Raw genomic sequence first — 21,539 nt, 5'->3', positions numbered from 1 at the left:
AGGAAGAAATTAAAGTTGTAAATATATATATTTTAAGATATATACTCACTCCTCCCTATTGAATGTAATAAACATTATCGATGTGGTTACATCAGAGAATGTGTCTATATATCAATGTAGGAGTTGATCATCAAACTCAATGAGAAGCCAGAAACTACTTCTACTTTTGAGTAAATTGCATCTTAATTATGCCCCCTAATCGTACTTAAAATAGCGAGGCCGGCCATAACTTTCTTCATTCCATGTTTTTCTTTTTTGGTTATTATTATTATTCTTCCGTCGGATGTAACTATTAGTTTACAAGCAATTATCGGGCAGGATGACACCGCCGGAGGTCCCGCCGACGTTTTTGCAGAAGGATTGAGCCTTGTTTGTTTTCAGATAAGTGAGTTTAATGTCGGTGAGTTTGATCCCGCGGCATGGGTTAGTAGAGCTACAATCAAAAACCATGGCAACTTGTGTTGCTGATGTTCCTTGAATATTTTGGTAACTCACTTCACTAATCTTGATTCCAGAACTCTGTCAAAATTGAAAAAACACCAACAAAAGGAAATAAATACACATTTAGATTTTGTATTTTTGGTACGAGAGTGATGAGTACAAACATGAATCATCATTATGATGTAAATAAATATACATACGTACCTGGCCAGGACAACCTCGGTTGTTGGGGCAGTAATTTTGGTCTATGATAATTGGGTTCTCAACGTTCCTCATAACTATGTTTTGATACTTGATATTTCTCACAAACCCTTTGCTGGCCCTGCCCCATGTTTTTATCCGTAACCCGTTATCTGACCCGCTGAAAACCGAATTTATCAATGTCACATTTTCCACACCATCTTCGTTAAAATCTCTTCCCAAGCTCCCTATGCTGCATGTCAAAATGTACAATAAAAATAAAGTGCTTATAACTTATATGCCATAAATAAATAAATTAGAACTGTGTACGTATTTATCACATAACAAATGTAATTAGTATTAGTTTGAGTCGATGAATTTCCCCATGTATAATTAAAGGAAAATATATAATTACCTGACTCCATGTCCAGGACCACATTGTATTTTCTCCATCCACAAATTCCTGGTCCCTGGCCCGATTGATATGCAGTCATCTCCAGTTTTTATGACACTGTTTTTGATAGTAACACCAGTAGAGGATTGTACATGTATTCCATCTGTGTTAGGGCTGTCGTGTGGAGCTATAATCTTCACATTACTCACCTTCACATTCTTGCAGCTATTGATCACCAGATGCATTAGTTGGCTATTCATCGATGTTAACCCACTAATTTGCGCATCCTTCACCCAATTGAACGTTAGAGACTGCAATTTGCAACATAACTAAAAATAAGGTGTAAATATTTGAAAAATCTAAATGCTTGTTTCTAGAATCAAATGATTATAAACACGCATATCATTAAGAACGAAAGGCCATTAATTAATGATGAGCGAGCTTATACAATTAGGGTAGTTAAGTTACCAAATTCTGGATTAATTCTTCAATGCACATGTGACATGTCAAGTTGGAAAAGTTAAATTATTAATCAACTTATGAAGTTAATTTCTTTACTAATTAATTAGCTAGACCTAGCTATTGACCTGATCATGAAAAAGTAGGGATGAGTGTGAAATGACAAACTTACCCGTGCTCCGACCGGGCAATTTTGGCCGGCCTTCTTGCATTTCCAAACTCCATCCCCCATAGCATCGAGAGCTCCTCCGATGACTGAAATCCGGTTCACTTGAATGAACAAAATCCAGTTGCCGGAGTTTCCAAGGGCACGATAGTCCTTTGGAGCTATAAGAGTGCCGTCAATTCGGAGCTTGATCGCGCTTTTGCATGGACCTCTGAACTCTGCAAACCTAATCAAGAAACTTCCTTTGGGCACATAAATTGTGGACGTTACCATGGAGTTGCAGGCGGAGGCCCAAGCCCTAAGGAAAGGCTGAGTTGCATCAGTTTTCCCATCTGCTTTAGCACCAAATTTGATCACATTGAATGTTAAGGCAGCATTCCCAAACAAGAAATGAAGGAGCAAAATTATGGAGACTAGAGAAATCATGTTTGTTTTGGTTTTTACCCAAGTAGAAGAAGGTAGGAATTATGGTGAAAAGAGAGACGGTTGGGGTAGTATTTATATGGGGATTTGAGCTTTTCAACTGTCATATTTCAGTTGAATTTATGTTGTACGTAGAGAGTGAGTTGGCATTAATTAATAATGGCAAGTATGTATTTATTTCTCATCATAACGTGATGGCTTACTTCAATTTCATGTTATGATATGTACGGCTCATGTGATAAGCTATTGCAATTTAACAATCATGTGATGAGAGGATATATTCCAATAGATGAAGAATTTTAATTTATTCATGATTCAGTGTTCAAATTTATTCTATTTCCATCTTCTTGCTCCATTATGGATCCAAATACTTCAATTTTCATCAAAATTTGCAGTCATCACTCTTACATGATCCAAAATATATAATTATACAATAAAATCCTCTGGAAATAGTAGAGATGAGCATAAATAATAGTATTCAATATTTTGTCTAATTATCATTTATATGAGCAGCTAATTTAAATTAGTGATTTAAGAACCATCAGTTTGTCGTAGCCTGCACATGCTGTTAATTATATTTGGGGTGCCGAGAATGTTTAAGTTGACTTTAATATCTTAGATTCTGCTCCCACAATTTGTTATGCATACGTATTTCTTAACTTAAGTTCTAAATACTGAACACTTACTTTTAGGTTAAAACAATTAATATCTTCTAATATAACTATAGTTTTTTTTTTAAAAAAAAATAAATCAAACATTGGCTTATTTAATTCAGAAAAAAGTCATGTTAAAATTAATTAAATGGAGGGAATATGCAGTTGACCAAAAAATTATATTCCGTTGAATAGGTTTATGTAATGTATGGCATAATAAATAAGAAATTCTATCTTACTTTATATGAATTATTATAATTTATTTATAATGTATTAACTGAACAGATATAATTTTTTATCAAAAAAAAGGGGGGGGATGCATGAACATTAATGATAAAGGGATAGCGACTTTGTGCATATAAGTACGTACGGCGTTGTTAATCAATGCGGTTTTTGTTTTGTGAATGATGAGGATAGAGTCAAACGTTACTTAATTATTAGGTTAAGCAATTAAGCCATGTGATATGTGGAGGATTATTAGGCGGGACATAAGCCGATTTTGTGGCTGCAGCTACCCACTTTTTCAAATTATTATGAGGATAATTAGCTGCTTACCTATAAAAGGATTTAATTAGGTAATTAAAGCAACTTAATTAAGTACATAATTTTGTGATATATATGACTAGAACAAATATTCAAATATAGTTCTAATCATGATTTTGTGTGATCAAGCTTAATTGATTTGTTGAGGTACGAATTTTCCTTGGGTCTAAACCCTAAATTCTGAAAATTACTACTCTCATTTATCTTAATAGACACATCTCTATCTCTAACCTGATTTTATTTTTTTTATTTAGAATATCTAAGAATTTTTGGTTTAGGCCTCTGCATAATTATAGGTTAGGCATGTTTCTACTTCATATAAAAGCTTTTAGCCTCACCCACATCTATTTGTCATCAACAAAATCTTGTTTTATTCATTAGGGTTAATTTCAATAATTAAAACCTCATATGCCCCAAAATTACAGATTTTATCAATTTTTAACTATTATTAATTAAAATAAATTATTTACAACCATTCCTGTTAGGTATCATGCTCTAATCAATAATATCAAAAAAATAAAATCTAATCAACACCTAGTATTACAGTAAAAATAACACCTACTATTCAATAGACTCCCACACATAAGTTGAATTCGAAACCATGACCTCTAAGATCATGGGTTTCACACACCAATTATCAACTATTAATAAAATAGAACAACACCTATTGTTAAAGTAGAATAAACATCCCACATGTTGATGGAATAAAACCTATAATCATGGGATCTCAATTTAACCAATTAAATATTTATAATTGGGGAGCAGAGATCATTAATAGTCCTTTACATTTCATTTTCATACAACTTTAGCCCTTGATACTTAATTAAATTAATGATCTCAAGCTAAAACGATTTGTAGGTACGTATATAGTATTAATTAATTATGTGCAAGGCCAGGCTAACACGATGATGGCACAGCCACAGGCTCAAGCAAAACCTAGTTAATTAATACTGAATACTGCACTCATGCATGTGTCCTTCCTTCCTCATCAGTACAAGCAGCTCGATGGTTCGATGATACCGGCCGTCGTCCCAGCTGCATTTGAGCATGATGCTTCAGCCGCTCGATTTTTGTAGCTCAGCTTTACATCTTCTAACCTAATGCCTTGGCATGGACTCCTCTTGCTACAGTCGAATTTCACAGCTACTTGCGTTGCTGACGTTCCTTGAATGTCTTGATAAGTAACATCACTGATTTTCACACCCGATACCTGTCAGAGAAAAGACATTTCATAAGTTAAAAAATAATTATTATTTTTAGAAAATTAATTGTTAGTTCAAAGATTTGTTTGCCTAAGGTGGTAAGAATGGTGAGCAGTACATAACTTCCTTAGGAGGTTGGTTTCTTCTTTAAGGTTGTTTCGTGTTCAATGTCTAACTGAATAGTTAATACTTGTTTTACACGTTTTACTCTCAGAATTCCTAAATTATATTATGTAAATCCCAATTCATTGATCCCATGAGATAAACAGCTTATATCTCCCTGAATCACGTGAATATTCGGGCGTCTACCTGTGTTATACCTCGTCTCTTCCAAATCACCTATAATAAATAATAATAATAATAATAGAGAAAAAAAAAAGAAGGAAATATATATATATATATATATATATATATTGTACCTGTCCAGGACAGTTTTTGTGGTCTGGGCAGTAATTCTGGTCAATAACAATGGGATTTTGTACATTGGTCATAACAGCATGCTGGAAGAAAACACCCTTCACAAACCCTTTGCTTGGTCTTGCCCATGTCTTTATCCTCAAACCATTTTGCGTATTCTTGAATGTTGTAGTTTTCACAGTCACATTTCGTACCCCTGCCTCTTCATAATCCTTCCCTAGACTTCCAATACTGCATCCATGTCCACATTAGTAATTTCCCCCCCAAAACAAAAAAATTAATTATTTCATATGTGACAACAATATTACCTAATGCCATGGCCGGGGCCACAGCCAACATTTTCAATCCACAAGTTGGTGGCGCCCGGCCCTATTGAGATGCAATCGTCACCAGTGCTAATTTTAGAGTTCAAAATAGTGATCCCTGTCGATAACTGGACATGAATTCCATCAGTATTTGGACTATTTCCAGAGGCCAATACCTTCACTCCTTGCAACTTCACATTTTCGCAACCGTTGATCACTATGTGGAACATTTGGCTATTTAGGGACCTCAATCCACTTACCGCCACATTTTTGGAATTAGAAAACCCCAATGTCTGCATATATACACAAATAACAAACATATACATTATAAAGATTAACATTCCGGTTGCTTTACATAAAAATTATTAAGTAAAAACATTAATCAATTAGTTCTAGCTTCAAATATATAAATATACATTGAGTAGTGAAAACTCCATTTAATGAAAATTTCTTAAACATATTCATAACTCTTACCATACACACTTGTAATTTGTTTTCTTGGTAGACTATGCTTTTCAAAATTGTAGGTTTTCATGTAAGGGTATGCCTAATTTATTCATTAATTATGAAAACACGATAGACAATTTTTTCTTTACAAATTCTTAATTAGCTAGAAGAACCTTATATATATATAATTTATTGTTTCTTCAAGAATAAACCATTGACCTCAAATTCAGCAATGTATTTGGGAAATAGGAACCATTTTCCATGCAGCAGGCTTAATATATACAATTAATAAACCAATAAGTAAGTAGAATTAATTATAATTTTAATTTTGAATAAGCAGCTAGCTATATCTCAGCATTAATGTGCTCAAAATGGGATTATCTTCTCAAATAACTGTGAACCTCCACCACTTCCTCACTAACCTCAAATTTAGTTATCTTATCTATGGCAGTTTTCCTAAAGTGATACATCTCTTGACACCCAATCAGGAACTAAACCATGCATAATCTACCCCCCCCCCCCAAAACTCTTAATCCAAGCTCCATTAATTGCACCATAACATAACTAAAAATTGAGAAAAAAAAACAAACATAAAAGTTTTCGAAAGAAAGGTAATTACACCCTAACATGTCTCAATGACAAAACTTACTGTCGCGCCAGTAGGGCAGTTTCTGCCAGATTTCTTGCAAGCCCACAGGGGAGCACCCTGGCCGTCGAGGGTACCGCCACGTATAGTAACGCCGTCTGCGCCCTCGAATAGTAGCCAATTACCGACGTTCCCGATGGCGTTGTAGTCAGAGGGGGCGACGAGGGTGCCATCAATGCGGAAGGTAATGGCCTTGTTCCTGCATGGGCCCTTGAAATGAAGGTTTTTGAGCAGGAATCGACCTTGTGGTATGTAGACAGTGGAAGGTTTTGTGGATGCACAAGCTAAGGACCATGCTTTGGACAAGGAATTGGTGGAGTCGGAATTAGCATGAGGCTTTGCTCCAAAGTCCAAAATATTGTAAGTGGTGGCGAAGGCCAATGATTGGCAGAAGAAAAAGAAGAAAAGTAGTGCCATAAAATTAGGATGGATAGGCATATGCATTTTGAGATTGTTTGTGAAGTGGGGAGTTGAGGAAGTTAAGGTGCATGGGTATTTATAGTTGGATTTCAAAGGTTATTGGGGTGGGGTGGGGGGGGGGGGTGTAAGAAGCAAGCAATGAGAAAGGGGAAGCAATTGATCTTGGTCAGCAAATTAAGCAATCAGGTAGCCGAAATTAGGAAGCATGAACCTTTGTACGTAGGTCATGCATTTAACAGAAAACAGACCTTTCTTATGCCATAATTAATTTCAATTTATGTATAACTTATATTTGAGGTTTTCTGCGTGGATGATGCTTGCATATATATATATATATATATATATATATTACAGCGTACGTTTTGGATGTTTTTTTTTTCTTTTTAAGTAATACATCAACTTGTTTTAATATAAATTATAATTATAAATCGTTTCAATCAATACATCAATATGACTAAAAATAATAATAAATTATAATAACTTGTTTCAATTAATATGTTAATATGACTAAAAACAATAACAAAACTCAAACACTCACATAAAATAAAAAAATATATATATCTACACATCCGATGATACTTAAAATCATGATTTTGAACTTATTCATGAAAGCTGAGTTGTAATTTTAATCACTAAATTAAGATATGATTGGTGTTTTAGATGTATTTGAATTAGCATAGGATTTTGTCATTTTTGTTGAGGAAATTAGTTAGGAGGGATGATATCTATGTTGTTGTAATTAATGGTTATTGCGTGTATTATTATAAGCCATTCATCACTTAATTAACAGTTTGGCTCTTGACTATGATTTGTAGAGGCTGCTCCCACCACTCATTATATATCCATCTCTTCCATTAGGATAAGGAGAGATTTAATTAGTTAATTACCCATATATGCATATGGATATTTTAATCATTAATATAAAAAAAATTTGAAATCATTATATATATATATATATAAAAAAATCTTATTTATTGAATTAGCGTGTATCTGTGATGGTTTTACTATTTTAGGAATTATGATGCATTTGCATAAGGTAGGTGGTATTGAGGTAGGGGTTAGTTATTAAATGAGGGAAGAAAGAAGTAGAGGACAATAAAGGTTAACAGCAAACTCTCTCCTCTTTTCAAAATTGCTTCCTTACTTCTCAACCTTATAATACTTTTTCTTACAAACCCAACTCTTTTTTGTTTTTGCTCATCCCATAAACTCTGTGTCAGCTCCTCCTCAATTCTGTTATCTTATACTCACTTTCAAACCTAATCAATGCCTTAATTGCTTTTTTTTTAATCATATATATCACCATATATTTAATTTGAATCATAAGTTATATAATCTAATATGTAAAAACATGCATCCTCAATCCCTAATTATCCCATCATCATCATACCAATTAGATGATCACACCAACGGTAAATCTCATAATCCTCAAATTAATTTTTAGTTTGAATTTAGTCTCTTAAAACATTGTATGTATTACGTGCATGAGACAGGTGTAACAACATTTTGGGAGGTAAAATGGTCAAATTCATGTTCTAATTTTACTTGGATCCCTAATTATACAGTATCTCTATTTTATTCTGAATTTCGCAATTTAAAAATTCATTACCAACTTTAGTTTCAGGTGGCATTTTTCGGTAACTTTAACAAAATTCGGTGAGTGGTGTCTTGAAATTGAGGAAATTAAAAAGTTATAAAAGATTTTTTTCAAATCATAGAATGATAAAAGATTAAAATGGGAATGGGGTATAGTTAGAGGACCAAAAATACCTTCAATTTCTTTTTTTTTTTCTCTATTTTATTTTAAGTTTTTTTTTTTTTGTTCAAAAGTTTGTCCTTATATTAATTTAGGGACTATAGAATCAACTACTAACTATATTATTAAGAATTAAAATAATTTAAAAATTGAATATAATAAAGTATTTATGAAAAGTGGTAATTCGTGTATTACAAACATAATTAAAAGCCCGGAAACTGGAATTTTGTTCAAGTGCGCAGTTGTGGTCCTAACGTGCGAATGGCAAAAAACGCATGTTAGAAGCGAATGAGTATTGATTTTACATGTGGTTTCTTGCAAGTCAAAAATAGAGTTGATCAGAAAAAACAGGGAGTTTCATGTGAATCACTCACTACTTTAATATTATATCAGAGGATTGCAATTATAATTATCCAATAAAAATTAAAAGGATATACGCATACTACATCATCAGTTTCTTATATCAACTTTGTAAATCGGGTTCAAGTAAGAAATAATTTTTAAAAAAAATTGCATCCCGACTCCATCAATTACTTAGTTAGTATTTCATCCAAATTAACGTCTACCTCTTCCTACATATGGTAGGTATAGGTAGGGTGTAACATTTGTAGCTACTTCGGAGCCTTAATTGTTGCCATTTTTCACTTGATATACATATACATACATTTTTGGTGATGAATTTTTTTGCCTAGAAGCAACTATTGGGCTCAACATCACCAGAAGCCGTTCCCCCCGCATAGGCACAGGATGCAATAGCTGGCTTATCTCTGCAGGTGAGATTCACTTTATCAAGTGTAATTCCAGTGCATGGATTTGATTTGCTACAGTCAAATTTCACCGCTACCTCCGTTGCAGATGTTCCGCGTACATCTTGGTATGTTATATCGCTAATTTTCACGCCTGAGCCCTGTGTAGGACAGTAATTGTGGTGGGGGCAGTATTGTTGGTCTATGATAATAGGGTTTTGGGCATTAACGATGACAATATGTTGGAAGAGGACATGTTTAACAAATCCGTTGCTTGGTCTTGCCCAGGTCTTCACTCTCACACCGTTTTCTGTTCCGGTGAAAGTTGCCGTTTTAACGGTCACGTTCTCAACTCCTGCCTCTTGCAACTCCCAACCTAGACTACCTATACTGCAAAAACCCATAAATTCATCAACTTATGCTAATTTGAACTTAATTTCATTCATTTTTTATGTTAATGCCAATGGATTTTTCGTCAACAAACTAACGAATCTTTTCATTTGTCGTCCATATATACCTTATCCCGTGACCAGGGCCACAAGAGAGGTTTTCGATCCACAAGTTGGAGGTCCCGGGGCCTATGGAGACACAATCGTCGCCAGTGCCAACACGAGAGTTGGTAATAGTGACTCCTGACGACTGTTGCAGATGGATTCCGTCGGTGTTAGGGCTATTGACAGGGGCAGAGATTTTGACGTTATTGAGATTGGCATTGTGGCAATTGTAGATGAGAATGTGAAACATTTGGCTGTTTAAGGAGGACAATGAGTCGATGGATATGTTGTTTGAACTGTAGAATGCCAGGGACTGCAACCCCCAAAAGAAAAAACAAAGCAACCATGAAAATTTGAAAGAGAAAGGTTTAATTTTATATACTTAATTATATATATAGAAAGTACATATGTACATATGCTCATGCTCTTTACTTTATCTCAATTTCCTGAGGTTATATGTATATATATATATATATATATGTGTGTGTGTGTGTGTTTTTGTTGTTGGCTGATCCTAATTAGTACCTAAAATTAATTAAGTAATTAATTAAGTTGTAACAAAATTCGTGCAAACTTGGCGTCGTCGTCAACTTACCGCAGCTCCTTTGGGGCAACTCTTGCTGGAGTTCTTGCAAGCCCACAATTTCGTTCCTTGCCCGTCTAGGGTTCCCCCGGAGATGGAAAGTCCGGCGACCTTTTGGAACTTCAACCAGGTACCACTGTTCCCAATAGCATTGTAATCAGAGGGAGCCACCAAAGTGCCATCAATGCGAATAGTAATGGCCTTATTTTTGCACGTTTTGCCATTGAAGAGTGCGTTGCGTAACAAATAACGACCCGGTGGAATGTAGATCGCTGCCGGTTGCGTGGTGGCGCAGGCTGCGGACCATGCACTGAGAAAAGCCTTTGTGGAGTCGGAGTTTGCGTCGGAATTTGCTCCGAAACTCTTCACATTGTAGCTGGGATTGGATGCAAATGATGAGGTGATGATGTAGAAGAAGGTGAAGATAAGAATTAGTATCATTTTTCTGCTAACCATTTTTAGTTAGTGCGTGTGTGAGTGTGTGTTTTTGTTGCTGTCTGCATTTATAGGGGTTTATTAATCAGAATAGTGCATGGCAGCCTAATTTGGAAAAAAGCCAATTATTAGGTTTGTTAAGTAATTAATCATTCACATTATTTATGTTGGTCAGCTTTAATGTTACATGATATATACAACTAACAAAAACTATTTTGGGATGAGCTACCTCAGCTCTTTAACAAATTAATCATGAATATTATAATTTATTATATCATTGTTATTTGTATAATTTGATTGTACCTGGAGGCTATTGTTTCAAAGTATTCATTTAATTATAACTTGATATAATAGTCATATAAATAGATAATATTCATTTCTAAAAGAAAATTCCAGATCCAAGAGCCAATTGATTTTCTATGTTGGCCAAACTACCCATATGAAACTAACAGTCGTGTTATGGTGCAATTTGGAAGATTCAGAAAACCAAATTAAAGTATATATATATATATATATATGTATTTGTTGGATGGAGAATAGAGTGTAAAGAAGATCAGTTGACTATATTTTCCAGAAAACAAGAAAATAAATAAGTAAAATTGAGCATGTCTGGGACAATGAACATGGCGCCGGCCCTACTCACATTTGATGTACCTAAGTAAAATGTTTGTACATATACCACATGAAATTTTAAGGATTAATTGTGACAAAGATATTATAATAGAAAAAAAACCAGTGGAACATTAATAAAAAAGAATTGAAATGAATTATCGATAAAACATGCATGTAATTAAGTATATATATTTAAACTTTAAGTAATTAATTGAGAATGATTGCTGGCACATGGGCTCATAATTGATCATGAGGACATTAATTAGAGTAGTAAGCATAAATTCTTGATATGCAAAGACTTAAAGACTAATAATTATATAAATAGAGAAAATTTTCATTTTTTTTTTCCAATGTGTTAGGCCCTATTCAATTTTGATCTCCATCTATATAAAAATCTCAATTGAAGGACTTATCTTATAATTTGCCCCATTTTTAGCTCCACTGTTAAATTATCGAAGGAATCCATTAAGTGATTGTTGAAGAGGCGTATGTCATTGGAAAAAAATTACTATTGTCTGTGGTTATGGCTAAAAAAAAAAAAGAAATAGTATTTTTGGTCCTATACATTAGACTCATTTTATTTTTGGTTCCATTTATTACAGAATTAGCACTTTTAGTTTCGTAACTTACAAAAAATTAGCACTTTTGGTCCTCATCCATTTTTTTATCTATAATTTAACGGTGCAGCACACGTGCCTACTATATGACCTACGTACATTGTTAAATTGTAGATGGGCCAATTTTCCTCCAACCAAAAATACTTTATGACAAAATTTTACGCACGTGACCTATACTGCTAAATTATAGATGAAAAAATGCACGAGGACCAAAAGTGTTAATTTTTATAAGTTATGGGACTAAAGTGCTAATTCCGTAATGAATGAGACCAAAAGTGATATGGACCTAACTTATAGGACTAAAAATGTTATTTCTCCGGCTAAAAACTGTGGCAAATGACTAATATTAACTACGGTAAAATAAAACCGAAATAAAAAACTAGCTTTTTCATCATGAAAAATTTATTTCCCATGATTAAGCCATTTGTTTTAGCCACCCTAACAAAATCCACAACCCAAAATCATTCCGTGGCAGTGGTTAATAATTATTTGTTACGATTATTTATTATTAACTATGACTAAATCTCATAATTCTTCTAGTGTGTCTATCATGCTGCGTCTTTGGGGAAAACTAAAATACTGCCTTCATAAAAATATCAGAAATTAGAGTTCCTTCCACAAAGACGAGAGAAGTGGGCTTCAGAGTCAAAATATAGCGTTAACAAGTGATTCAAATTCTACAAAATCAACTCTCATGTGTTATTGTGGTAAAAACTCATGTATGAGAACATTGTGGACGAACTTGAATACAAGAAGAAGGTTCTATATATTATTGTGATAATATTGCAAGTGCGTGTAATTTTTCTTTTTTTCAATATCCTTAAATTGAGATTTTTATAGTGATTGGGATCAAAATTGAACAGACGAGAAAAAATGAGATTTTTTCATTAAACAATCATAATATAGCAAAGATTCATTCTAAAGAATTGCACTACATCGTTAGGTGAATATGTGTAAATTAGGTATTAATGCCAAACTAATAAAAGTCATATCTGTGCGAAGGTCAAAATGAATCACATGCAATGATGCAATCCTCTCGCCCCAAAAAGAATTACTGCCAGAAACAATGAATCCCTCAAACATGCCAACATTCTGCAGTATTCATCAGTGCTATATGTGATCATAACTTGCAGCTAATTAAACATTAGACCCTAAATATATCCTCCTAACACTATTCTTCAGTATTAATTTCTGGTAATTATTTATAATAAGAGAGACAAATGAATATGGACAAAAGAAATTTTGCTTTTTCATGGAAGCCGTGAGATGTCCAGATGGTAATAACCCAGAACAGTAGGTGATGGGTGTTAACTAGTTATAAGCCTCTATAAAGACCTTCAGAACGCCATAAATTGCAAAATCAGACAAGGGTCTGCATTTTTTTGTCCGGATCAGGCCACATAAACCGACTACCCATTATAGCAACCGATAGATCTTGAAATCATATAATCATTGACCAGTGGACATGTTTACATCTTCTGACATATTGACTCCTATATTAGAGGATTTCATAAGACCTGTATGTATTTATGATTGTGAAGTTTAGTTTTGCGACTCTGATATTATTCATGCAAATTAACTTAAAATTCAAAAAGTTTTAACTGGGAATTACCCCAACAAGCCTAATAATCTGTGCTGCAAACCAATCCACCATCTAGATTAATTAGATAATAAGAAATAGGCTTCATCTCAAATATTATACATCTAACTTAGCTAGTAGGTCACCACTTACCTCGACTCGAATCAATAAGAGATTGACTTGGATACACAGCAAACAAGATCGTTATAAAAATAGATTCATAAACTAATTTTTTATTTTTTTTTTCTTTCCCAAAATTTGGGGTGCCCGATTTACCAATCGGGAAAGAATTTTCAACTCAAGATCAGATTTTGTTTGAAGATAGTAACTAACCTATTTTTGACTTAGATGTCTAATATGTATATATGAGGAAACTTATATGAACAAATTACGTACTGTCCAACAGAAAGTATCCTGCACCCTTATTCTAATTAATTTAATTAACTTATTAATTCCCAATCCCAATATTTATTTAATTTGCACCTTTTCATAATTGCTTGCTAGCTGCCATAAACATTCCATGATCCTATAACGTACGTAAAGTGTACCATATGTAGTTTCACATGTCAACTCTCGATTTAACATATACATGATAAATTATTAAAACTTGTTTATATTAGAAGAGAGGGTCAATTTAATTTATAATTAACATATTCTTTCCATAATGGAGAAGACTTATTATAAATAAATGAGTTGAATATTAAATTATCATCATCCCCAAGAAACCAATGTTGGGTTGGTGACATAATGGACAAATCAAATCTCAACTCTTTTATCTGTTAATGAATGGTAGACGTCTACCCAAATATCCATCAATTAATTAGCGAGTGGTCACATGCATTAAGACGAATTAATTATGTATACGTCCAATAATTAAAACCTGACAGAGTAGTGTCACATGGAATGGATAAAGAATTCATCACCATCTTCCAACTAAACTGAAATTCAAAATTTATATTTCATAAGAGATGGAGCCTGTGTAGGAATGTAATTCAAATATTTGTTATGGGCTTGCTTTATTTGATTAATTGGGTCAGGTTTGCATATAGCTCCAACACAACGCAGTCCCATCTCTTAATTTGTACATTAATGCATGTACATATCTACACACCAAGTTAATGTTTTCGTTCAAAAAATTAGTCAAACTCTTTATTAAAGGATATTTTGGGAATAACATGTGATAAATTTATCGAAACGCTAACGGTGGAGTTAAATATAAAATTGAACAAACTTCAAGAGGGGTAAATGTATCTTTTTATCTAATAGGGACGTATTTATAATTATGTCAAATTTTATGGAGTGTGTTGATGTAATTTACCCTAAAAATTAATATATTAAAATGATAAAAAAGTACCAAAATATAAATACAAAAAAATTAAAGTTTTTATAAGAATTTAAAGTATCTCAAGTTTTAATAGTAAAATCAATATATTCAAGTTTTGAGATCAAAATTAAAAAATTGTTTAGATGAGAACTTTTTGATGTTAAAATTAAGTCATCATAACTAAATTTATTGGCAATAAATAGTTAGCATCCCCATTTTAAAAATAATATATAAGTCGTGTTCTATTATTATGAATTTAATTATAAGCCTAGTAAGGATTCAACCGGTTAAAGTAACCCTGGTCTTAATTGGAATGGGCATGCAAGTGCGACGATGACAAAGAGAACAGACATTTGTACGAGGGATGTTTACAGATGATGCTGACAACAAAAATTTAAAATTTTGAGGATTTGGATTGGTAGAGTTTGAGTGTTTGATGATAAGCATAATTGGAATTTGGATGTGGGTACGTAAAAGATTGCCAAATGGTACGTCCTTATTATCAAATGTCTCATTCAACTCATTATTACTATATATGCAACTTCCAACATTAAAATTTCCGATCAATAGCTGTTCCCAGCCGGCTCACTTTGGATTTTTCTCTCTACCACTTCATATGAATGCATGCCGTTTTAATAATAATAACTAAAATTCACATTCATTTATTTAAAAAATAATTTCTTTAAGATTTTCACTTTTAGTCTCTCTCATTATAAAAAATATAATTTTTTGTTATGATTAATTGCTTTTAATTAAAAAAAATCGTGGCAAATACAAATAAACCACGATTTTGCAACGGCCATTAGCCATTGTTTCTGTAGGTGTGGCCAAAATATTAGTTATGGTCAAAATCATAACAAATATTTTGACTATGGCTAAATATATATTGATTAATCGTGATAAAAATTTAAAATTTTTGCTTTGATTTTATTTAACTGCGATTAATAGTATTAATTTACCACGATTTTTAAGCCATAATAATTTATAGTGTAGTGAAAACTCATTTTTTTTATAATATCTCATCTAGTTAGAACCACATGATTTCTACTTAGCCAAGAAAAAAAGTTTGATCAATCTTGTAATTTTCTCAACACCAATTTATAATTCTTCTCAAAATTTCTCTTGTTTCGATGTTTTCTGTTATTTACTTTTTCAAGTAGAGTACTGAGAAATTAAAATATAAAGAATGAGGTTATAATTCTCTTGCAAATAATTTGATCAAAAATAAAATTATGCTACTTATGATATATATATATTGTGATTTATTGACAGCAAGTAATTTTTTGCTTGTTTTTTCTGAGCAAAGACAGATATTTTCTTATTTGCACATTTTCAATAGCCATGCATTTATTTTCCCATATTAATTAAAAAATCATTGTTCATATATCTCAAAAAAGAATACAAGATTTATTTAATTAAGGTAGTTGAACCTAACTTATAGTCAAATCTTTTCGTAAGCTAATAATATTATACATATATATATATATATATAATTATGAGTCTTTTACTTTTAAAATTATTTTTTGATGCTACTCGCCGGCCATATTAAATTCGGACGACCATTAATTATATCAATCCAAATTAATTGTATAATTATTATAATAAAACAAAATGTTAAGCTTTTAAATATTGCATTCATCTGTTCCACCCATTTATTAGTATTGATTTTAATTAATGAGATTAATTGTTTCTTTTTAAACTTGATTTGATTACTATAATTACTTTTACAAGAATGTATTATAATATCATTCTCTATTTACATTTATATGTATATATATACATTTAGCAACTTTTTTGTATTTATTCTCTAATTTTTTTTTTATTTTCTCTATTTATTATATTTATTCTTCTTTATTATCTATTAAAAAATCAAAGAAATGCATAAAAAAATTGTTTAGATATTTTGCACAAGATTAAGTGTGTGTCAGTCACACCCACAACCCACACTCACCCGCGGCTGCTACAGTATATATATGAGCAAGAAAAAGACACGCACAAGACGCACTGAAAAAACCATCAAAGGCGAAAATGGCGGAAGAAGTGAGCAACAAGCAGATTATACTCAGAGACTACGTAAAGGGTTTCCCTAAAGAATCCGATATGACCCTCAAAGCCTCCACTGTCAAACTGAAGGTCCCCGAAGACTGCTCCGATGCCCTTCTCGTGAAGAATCTCTATTTGTCTTGCGACCCTTACATGCGAAGCCGCATGCGTAAGATAGAGGGCAGCTACGTTGAATCTTTTACCCCCGGCTCGGTGGGTCTTCTCTTCTCAAGATTTCTGATGGAATTTCATTACAACTGCTTTCTATATCTGCTTGCTTGCTTTCATGGTTTCTTTTTTGTTTTCGATTATTTATTATTCTGTGAGAGTTTGGATAAGATGAAGGTACCATGATTTTTCTTGATGTCGGAGGTTGGTACACTGGGCTTCAGTAGGTTGTACCTTAGTATGGACGGGAACGAGGGAGATTGAAATTAAATATTCTATTTCGGGCCTCGTGGGAATTGTTGGGTTAAATTTTTGGGGCTGCCCAAGGTACTGCTGCCGATGCAGGGTGTTCCATGTTACAGCATTCGATCACTCCACAACATTTCAGACATTTCTCCCTTTCACTTTTTTGCGTTTCATTTCCATTTTTCCTGCTAAAAGATACTGTTTTTTGTTTAACTTTTGCATATAGGATCAGGATCTTTCTGAATGTTACCAAAGAGGTATTAAATTTCAAGTTGGTATTGAACTTGTGTTTATGTTTTGTTTCCCAAAAATAATCTTTAGATATCATTGTTCAGGTACTTATATATTTTCTCCAAGAACCTTTTATCTATTGGAAAGAGGGACAAGTGTTCAACTTTTAGATTACATTTATTCAACACTTCTGAAATAACTAGCAGAGTTCATACCAAAGTATTGTGGTTATAAAATATTTCTACAATATATATATGTATATGTGTCTGCATCTTCAAAATGGAAGTATTTGTTACTTCAACTCAAATATCATTTTCTTTTGTTATTGGTTACGAGAAATAAAAAATTATAAGATTTAATTATATATAAATATAGTAGAACAAGTGGTCCGAATACAATCTAATTTAAGCTGACATGTTTGTTCTTTTGGTGCAAGTCCATAAACATACATTTCCTCTGTATAACCGGCCAAAACTTGAGTAGGTAAGCATCCCAAGAGAGGGGCTAAAGTGAATATTTAGAGAATAATTTTTATATGCGATGCTCAGTTTTGTCAGAACTTGGGAAGCCCCTACCTGATAAATGCATTGGTTTTAATATTTAAAAGGATGCTTTTGTATGCATTTGAATATTCTAATGCACAACCTTAGTTGTGAATCTGATGGTTGGGAAAGGGGTTGCTTAAGGCACTTGTTTCCTACTACTTAATGTTGTGTGATTTGTTTCGCTCTATGAACATGGAACTTTCTCCTTAATTTTTTTTTGTTTTTTCTTAACATGGAACTTTAATGTTGTTGATTAGTGTGCAGTGAGAATCGGTGGTAAAGAAGCTTATTAATAGCTTTTAGTATTTTTATATCAAAGTTAGTTATGTCATTTGGTCTATTTACACTCCAAAGTCTTTTGTGGTGATAGGTTCTATGGGGAATAAAGTATTTGACATTTCTATACTTGTTATTTTGATATTTTAATAACACTTGTCATAGATGCCAAATTAAAAGGGAACATTGTACATTAAAGACAAAATTTATTGGAAATTACAATCTAGCCAGAATTTGGAGCTCATGTTAGGGGCAATTAGAATTTGGGGCGCATGCCCGGCGGGATTTCGTGTTCTTCTTCTTCTTCAAAATTGCAATATTGTTCTCGTAACTGCAGGGATGCCAATTTTAATCCTGTTAAATTTCAATTTGATAATTAAACCCATCAATTTAAGACCATTTACATTGGCAAACACATTACCATAATTCTTGTCTTGTTCTAAGACACTATACAAGTTACCAAATCATTCCAAGAATTTAATTAAAGAGTAGGAAATTTCACAATTTATGCTAATTATGTAGAACATGTGGGAAAATACAATACGTGGGTATAGCCGACGTGCCTGAGGGAAAAAGAAAAGAAAAGAAAAGAAAAAACCATTTTTGTTATAGCTTCACATTGTTGTTGAGTTTTTCCTTATATGCATTGTATTATATAGGCTATTACAGGATATGGAGTGGCCAAAATTGTGGATTCTTCTCATCCCAATTTCAAGAAGGGTGACTTAGTTTGGGGCATAACAGGCTGGGAGGAGTACAGCCTTATCAGATCTACCCAGGGCCTATTCAAAATTCATCATACTGATCTGCCTCTCTCCTACTATACCGGCATCCTTGGTAAGTTACTTTCCCAAAAGATCTATTACTACTACTTCAAAGTAGAAGATGTTTGATGGAATATCAGAATTATGTCGCTAACACCCTTTTACTGCTGTATGAGCTTACATAATGACCATCCCATGTTTGTCGTAGGAATGAATGTGGTAGAGTATTGGTATGTCAACAAAAGAATGAACACAAGTGCACATTTATCATTTCAAACTGAGCTTTTTGGGTTGAGGCGGTTTGATTTTTACCGGGCGGAGTTGTTATACCTTGGAATAAATGATGATTAGTGAGGTTGGTAATAAAATATTGGAATAAATAGCATTTCTCCCACTATTGTAAACTTAAAAAAGAAATGATATAGCATCTTCTTTAGCTTTATCATTGACGTCATGCTAACTTAATAGTATTTCAAACCTTGTTAGTAAAAAAGAGAAATATTTGACAATAATGTGAAAGATTTTGCTTCAGCCAGCTAATTTCTGCTCCAAATTAATTTGCTGTTTTTTATTTTGTGATTGGCTGTGTCTAGTTAAGAAGCTGAATAACCATGCAGAATTATTAGATATCTGAAGCTTCCGTTTAATTATATATATACTTGGCTCCCAAATTAAGGTTTTGGTCTTCCTTTTCTTTTTGTCTATAACTGATTTATTGTTCACTTACTCATCTGCTCCACTTTATGTTTCTTTATAGGTATGGCTGGCCATACTGCTTATTGTGGCTTTTATGAGGTTTGCTCTCCAAAAAAGGGAGAATATGTCTTTATATCTGCTGCATCAGGGGCCGTTGGTCAGCTTGTTGGGCAATTTGCCAAGTTGTTAGGATGCTATGTTGTTGGAAGTGCAGGAAGCAAAGATAAGGTTTGTGCCTTCTTGATCAAGTATGCTAGGCATCTACAAATAATAACTATTGGCGTGGGGGGTAAATTAATACATATCCTAACGCGAAATACTTGGGCTGTTAGCTAAGAGAGAATCTTTTAGTCTGTGTGGTCCAGTTTTTGGATTCAGTTGAAAAGAGTTAATATCAAGTATTATTGTAGTTTTTGTTGTGTTTTTATTTGTTTCTGTTTCATATATCTTGTGAATTTATTGTGCTGGTCTTGTTCTGGAGCAAAGGCGAAACTTTGCCTATTTAACTTGCAGTTGTCTATTTAATTATTTTCCTGAAGGTGGATCTTTTGAAGAATAAATTTGGATATGATGATGCATTCAACTATAAAGAAGAACCTGATCTCAATGCAGCTTTAAAGAGGTGAGTTTATACCTTTCCTTTTTTCCTTCAAGGGTACATGTGCATCTTCACTGCTTATGCTTTTGTACAAGACCTTCCTCGCATGCAGCTTGCGTCACACCGTCTGCCTAGACAACTTAAATACTGGAGCGGTAGACTGTTGTAATAATACATAATAATGTCAGCATTTCACTTTTCCATCATCTTATTCTTGTTCTAAGGGAAAGTTCTTGCCATATGCTTGGGTAGGCCAACTGGATTGTGAATTCAAGAATACTACGAAGTCATAAAGTGAAATGCTGATGCTATAGTATATGATCTAACACGGTCTACGATTCATAAATATATATATATACATATCATGCATTGGAACGTTTGAATATATATGCCAATTGCCATGCTAAGCGTCATTATTTTGACTAGGTGTTTCCCCAATGGCATCGATATTTACTTTGAGAATGTGGGAGGGAAGATGCTTGATGCTGTGCTCCTCAACATGAGACTCCATGGCCGCATTGCTGTTTGTGGAATGATATCACAGTACAACCTTGAGGAGCCCGAAGGCACGCATAACTTGTTCTGCCTTATAACAAAACGAATCCGCATGGAGGGATTTCTGGTTTTCGACTACTATCACCTCTATCCGAAGTATTTGGAGATGGTGCTGCCACTCATAAAAGACGGCAAAATAAATTATGTGGAGGACATAGCTGAAGGCCTTGAAAATGCACCTACTGCTCTCATAGGGCTTTTCTCCGGCCGCAATGTGGGGAAGCAGGTGGTGGTTGTTGCTCGTGAGTAGCAGCAGCTCTACTCTACTCGTATATCAAATTCTGAATTCTGAATTCTCTTGGTGTTTGATCTTCTTGTAAACATGACCATACATGCACACTGTATTGGAACTTATAACAGTGACTTCAATACTGATTTCAATCTTCTGCTATCATAAAGTGATAAGTGCTAGCAACTTTTGATTCTCCTTTTTCACTCATTTCAAATTTATACTTTAAATTACAGATTATCATAATACACAAAAAAAATTGTGGGAATTATTACACCAGAGCACAAAATACAAATCAAAAATTAATTACAAGTTTGTTATAGTTATAAAAAGTATATTTTTAAGT

The 21,539-nt window shown here is 33.2% G+C and overlaps 4 protein-coding genes across 4 annotated transcripts; 1 reads left to right on the top strand and 3 right to left on the bottom strand.

Annotated features, from left to right (window-relative positions):
- Nucleotides 1-6: 6 nt before the first annotated feature.
- Nucleotides 7-2,112, bottom strand: LOC105167213 (Pectin lyase-like superfamily protein). Its single transcript, XM_011086836.3, has 4 exons — nucleotides 1,647-2,112; nucleotides 1,037-1,326; nucleotides 646-874; nucleotides 7-519 (listed from the first exon to the last, which is right to left on the bottom strand). The coding sequence occupies exons 1-4, from the start codon at nucleotides 2,064-2,066 to the stop codon at nucleotides 298-300; spliced, it is 1,161 nt and encodes a 386-aa protein (XP_011085138.1). The 5' UTR covers nucleotides 2,067-2,112; the 3' UTR covers nucleotides 7-297.
- A 1,847-nt stretch (nucleotides 2,113-3,959) lies between these two features.
- On the bottom strand, nucleotides 3,960-6,734 carry LOC105167159 (polygalacturonase). Its single transcript, XM_011086750.3, has 4 exons — nucleotides 6,280-6,734; nucleotides 5,187-5,476; nucleotides 4,881-5,109; nucleotides 3,960-4,469 (listed from the first exon to the last, which is right to left on the bottom strand). Exons 1-4 carry the CDS (start codon nucleotides 6,718-6,720, stop codon nucleotides 4,248-4,250), a joined length of 1,182 nt encoding a protein of 393 aa, XP_011085052.1. The 5' UTR covers nucleotides 6,721-6,734; the 3' UTR covers nucleotides 3,960-4,247.
- A 2,240-nt stretch (nucleotides 6,735-8,974) lies between these two features.
- On the bottom strand, nucleotides 8,975-10,736 carry LOC105167158 (polygalacturonase). The gene is made up of 3 exons (XM_011086749.3): nucleotides 10,288-10,736; nucleotides 9,716-10,005; nucleotides 8,975-9,588 (listed from the first exon to the last, which is right to left on the bottom strand). Exons 1-3 carry the CDS (start codon nucleotides 10,729-10,731, stop codon nucleotides 9,141-9,143), a joined length of 1,182 nt encoding a protein of 393 aa, XP_011085051.2. The 5' UTR covers nucleotides 10,732-10,736; the 3' UTR covers nucleotides 8,975-9,140.
- A 6,041-nt stretch (nucleotides 10,737-16,777) lies between these two features.
- Nucleotides 16,778-21,379, top strand: LOC105167157 (2-alkenal reductase (NADP(+)-dependent)). Its single transcript, XM_011086748.3, has 5 exons — nucleotides 16,778-17,098; nucleotides 19,011-19,188; nucleotides 19,873-20,039; nucleotides 20,351-20,433; nucleotides 20,836-21,379. The coding sequence occupies exons 1-5, from the start codon at nucleotides 16,871-16,873 to the stop codon at nucleotides 21,212-21,214; spliced, it is 1,035 nt and encodes a 344-aa protein (XP_011085050.1). The 5' UTR covers nucleotides 16,778-16,870; the 3' UTR covers nucleotides 21,215-21,379.
- Nucleotides 21,380-21,539: the final 160 nt, after the last annotated feature.

Source organism: Sesamum indicum, linkage group LG7, assembly GCF_026168435.1.
Source record: "Sesamum indicum cultivar Baizhima isolate 11 linkage group LG7, ASM2616843v1, whole genome shotgun sequence".
Classification (NCBI taxonomy): Eukaryota; Viridiplantae; Streptophyta; class Magnoliopsida; order Lamiales; family Pedaliaceae; genus Sesamum; species Sesamum indicum.
The sequence above is the reverse complement of the archived record's forward strand: the minus strand, read 5'-3'. Positions and strand labels throughout refer to the sequence as shown.

Excerpts from the sequence above, each read along its gene's own strand:
- LOC105167213 (XM_011086836.3), bottom strand. The coding sequence starts at position 2,066 with ATGATTTCTCTAGTCTCCATAATTTTGCTCCTTCATTTCTTGTTTGGG. Across the intron at positions 1,327-1,646 it reads ATTGCCCGGTCGGAGCACGG|TCTCTAACGTTCAATTGGGT; the intron begins GTAAGTTTGTCA and ends TGCAAATTGCAG. Across the intron at positions 875-1,036 it reads GGTCCTGGACATGGAGTCAG|CATAGGGAGCTTGGGAAGAG; the intron begins GTAATTATATAT and ends TTTGACATGCAG.
- LOC105167159 (XM_011086750.3), bottom strand. The coding sequence starts at position 6,720 with ATGCATATGCCTATCCATCCTAATTTTATGGCACTACTTTTCTTCTTT. Across the intron at positions 5,110-5,186 it reads GGCCCCGGCCATGGCATTAG|TATTGGAAGTCTAGGGAAGG; the intron begins GTAATATTGTTG and ends ACATGGATGCAG. Across the intron at positions 4,470-4,880 it reads ACAAAAACTGTCCTGGACAG|GTATCGGGTGTGAAAATCAG; the intron begins GTACAATATATA and ends TTTCTCTGACAG.
- LOC105167158 (XM_011086749.3), bottom strand. The coding sequence starts at position 10,731 with ATGGTTAGCAGAAAAATGATACTAATTCTTATCTTCACCTTCTTCTAC. Across the intron at positions 10,006-10,287 it reads GTTGCCCCAAAGGAGCTGCG|TCCCTGGCATTCTACAGTTC; the intron begins GTAAGTTGACGA and ends TGGGGGTTGCAG. Across the intron at positions 9,589-9,715 it reads GGCCCTGGTCACGGGATAAG|TATAGGTAGTCTAGGTTGGG; the intron begins GTATATATGGAC and ends GGGTTTTTGCAG.
- LOC105167157 (XM_011086748.3), top strand. The coding sequence starts at position 16,871 with ATGGCGGAAGAAGTGAGCAACAAGCAGATTATACTCAGAGACTACGTA. Across the intron at positions 17,099-19,010 it reads AATCTTTTACCCCCGGCTCG|GCTATTACAGGATATGGAGT; the intron begins GTGGGTCTTCTC and ends TGTATTATATAG. Across the intron at positions 20,040-20,350 it reads GTGCAGGAAGCAAAGATAAG|GTGGATCTTTTGAAGAATAA; the intron begins GTTTGTGCCTTC and ends ATTTTCCTGAAG.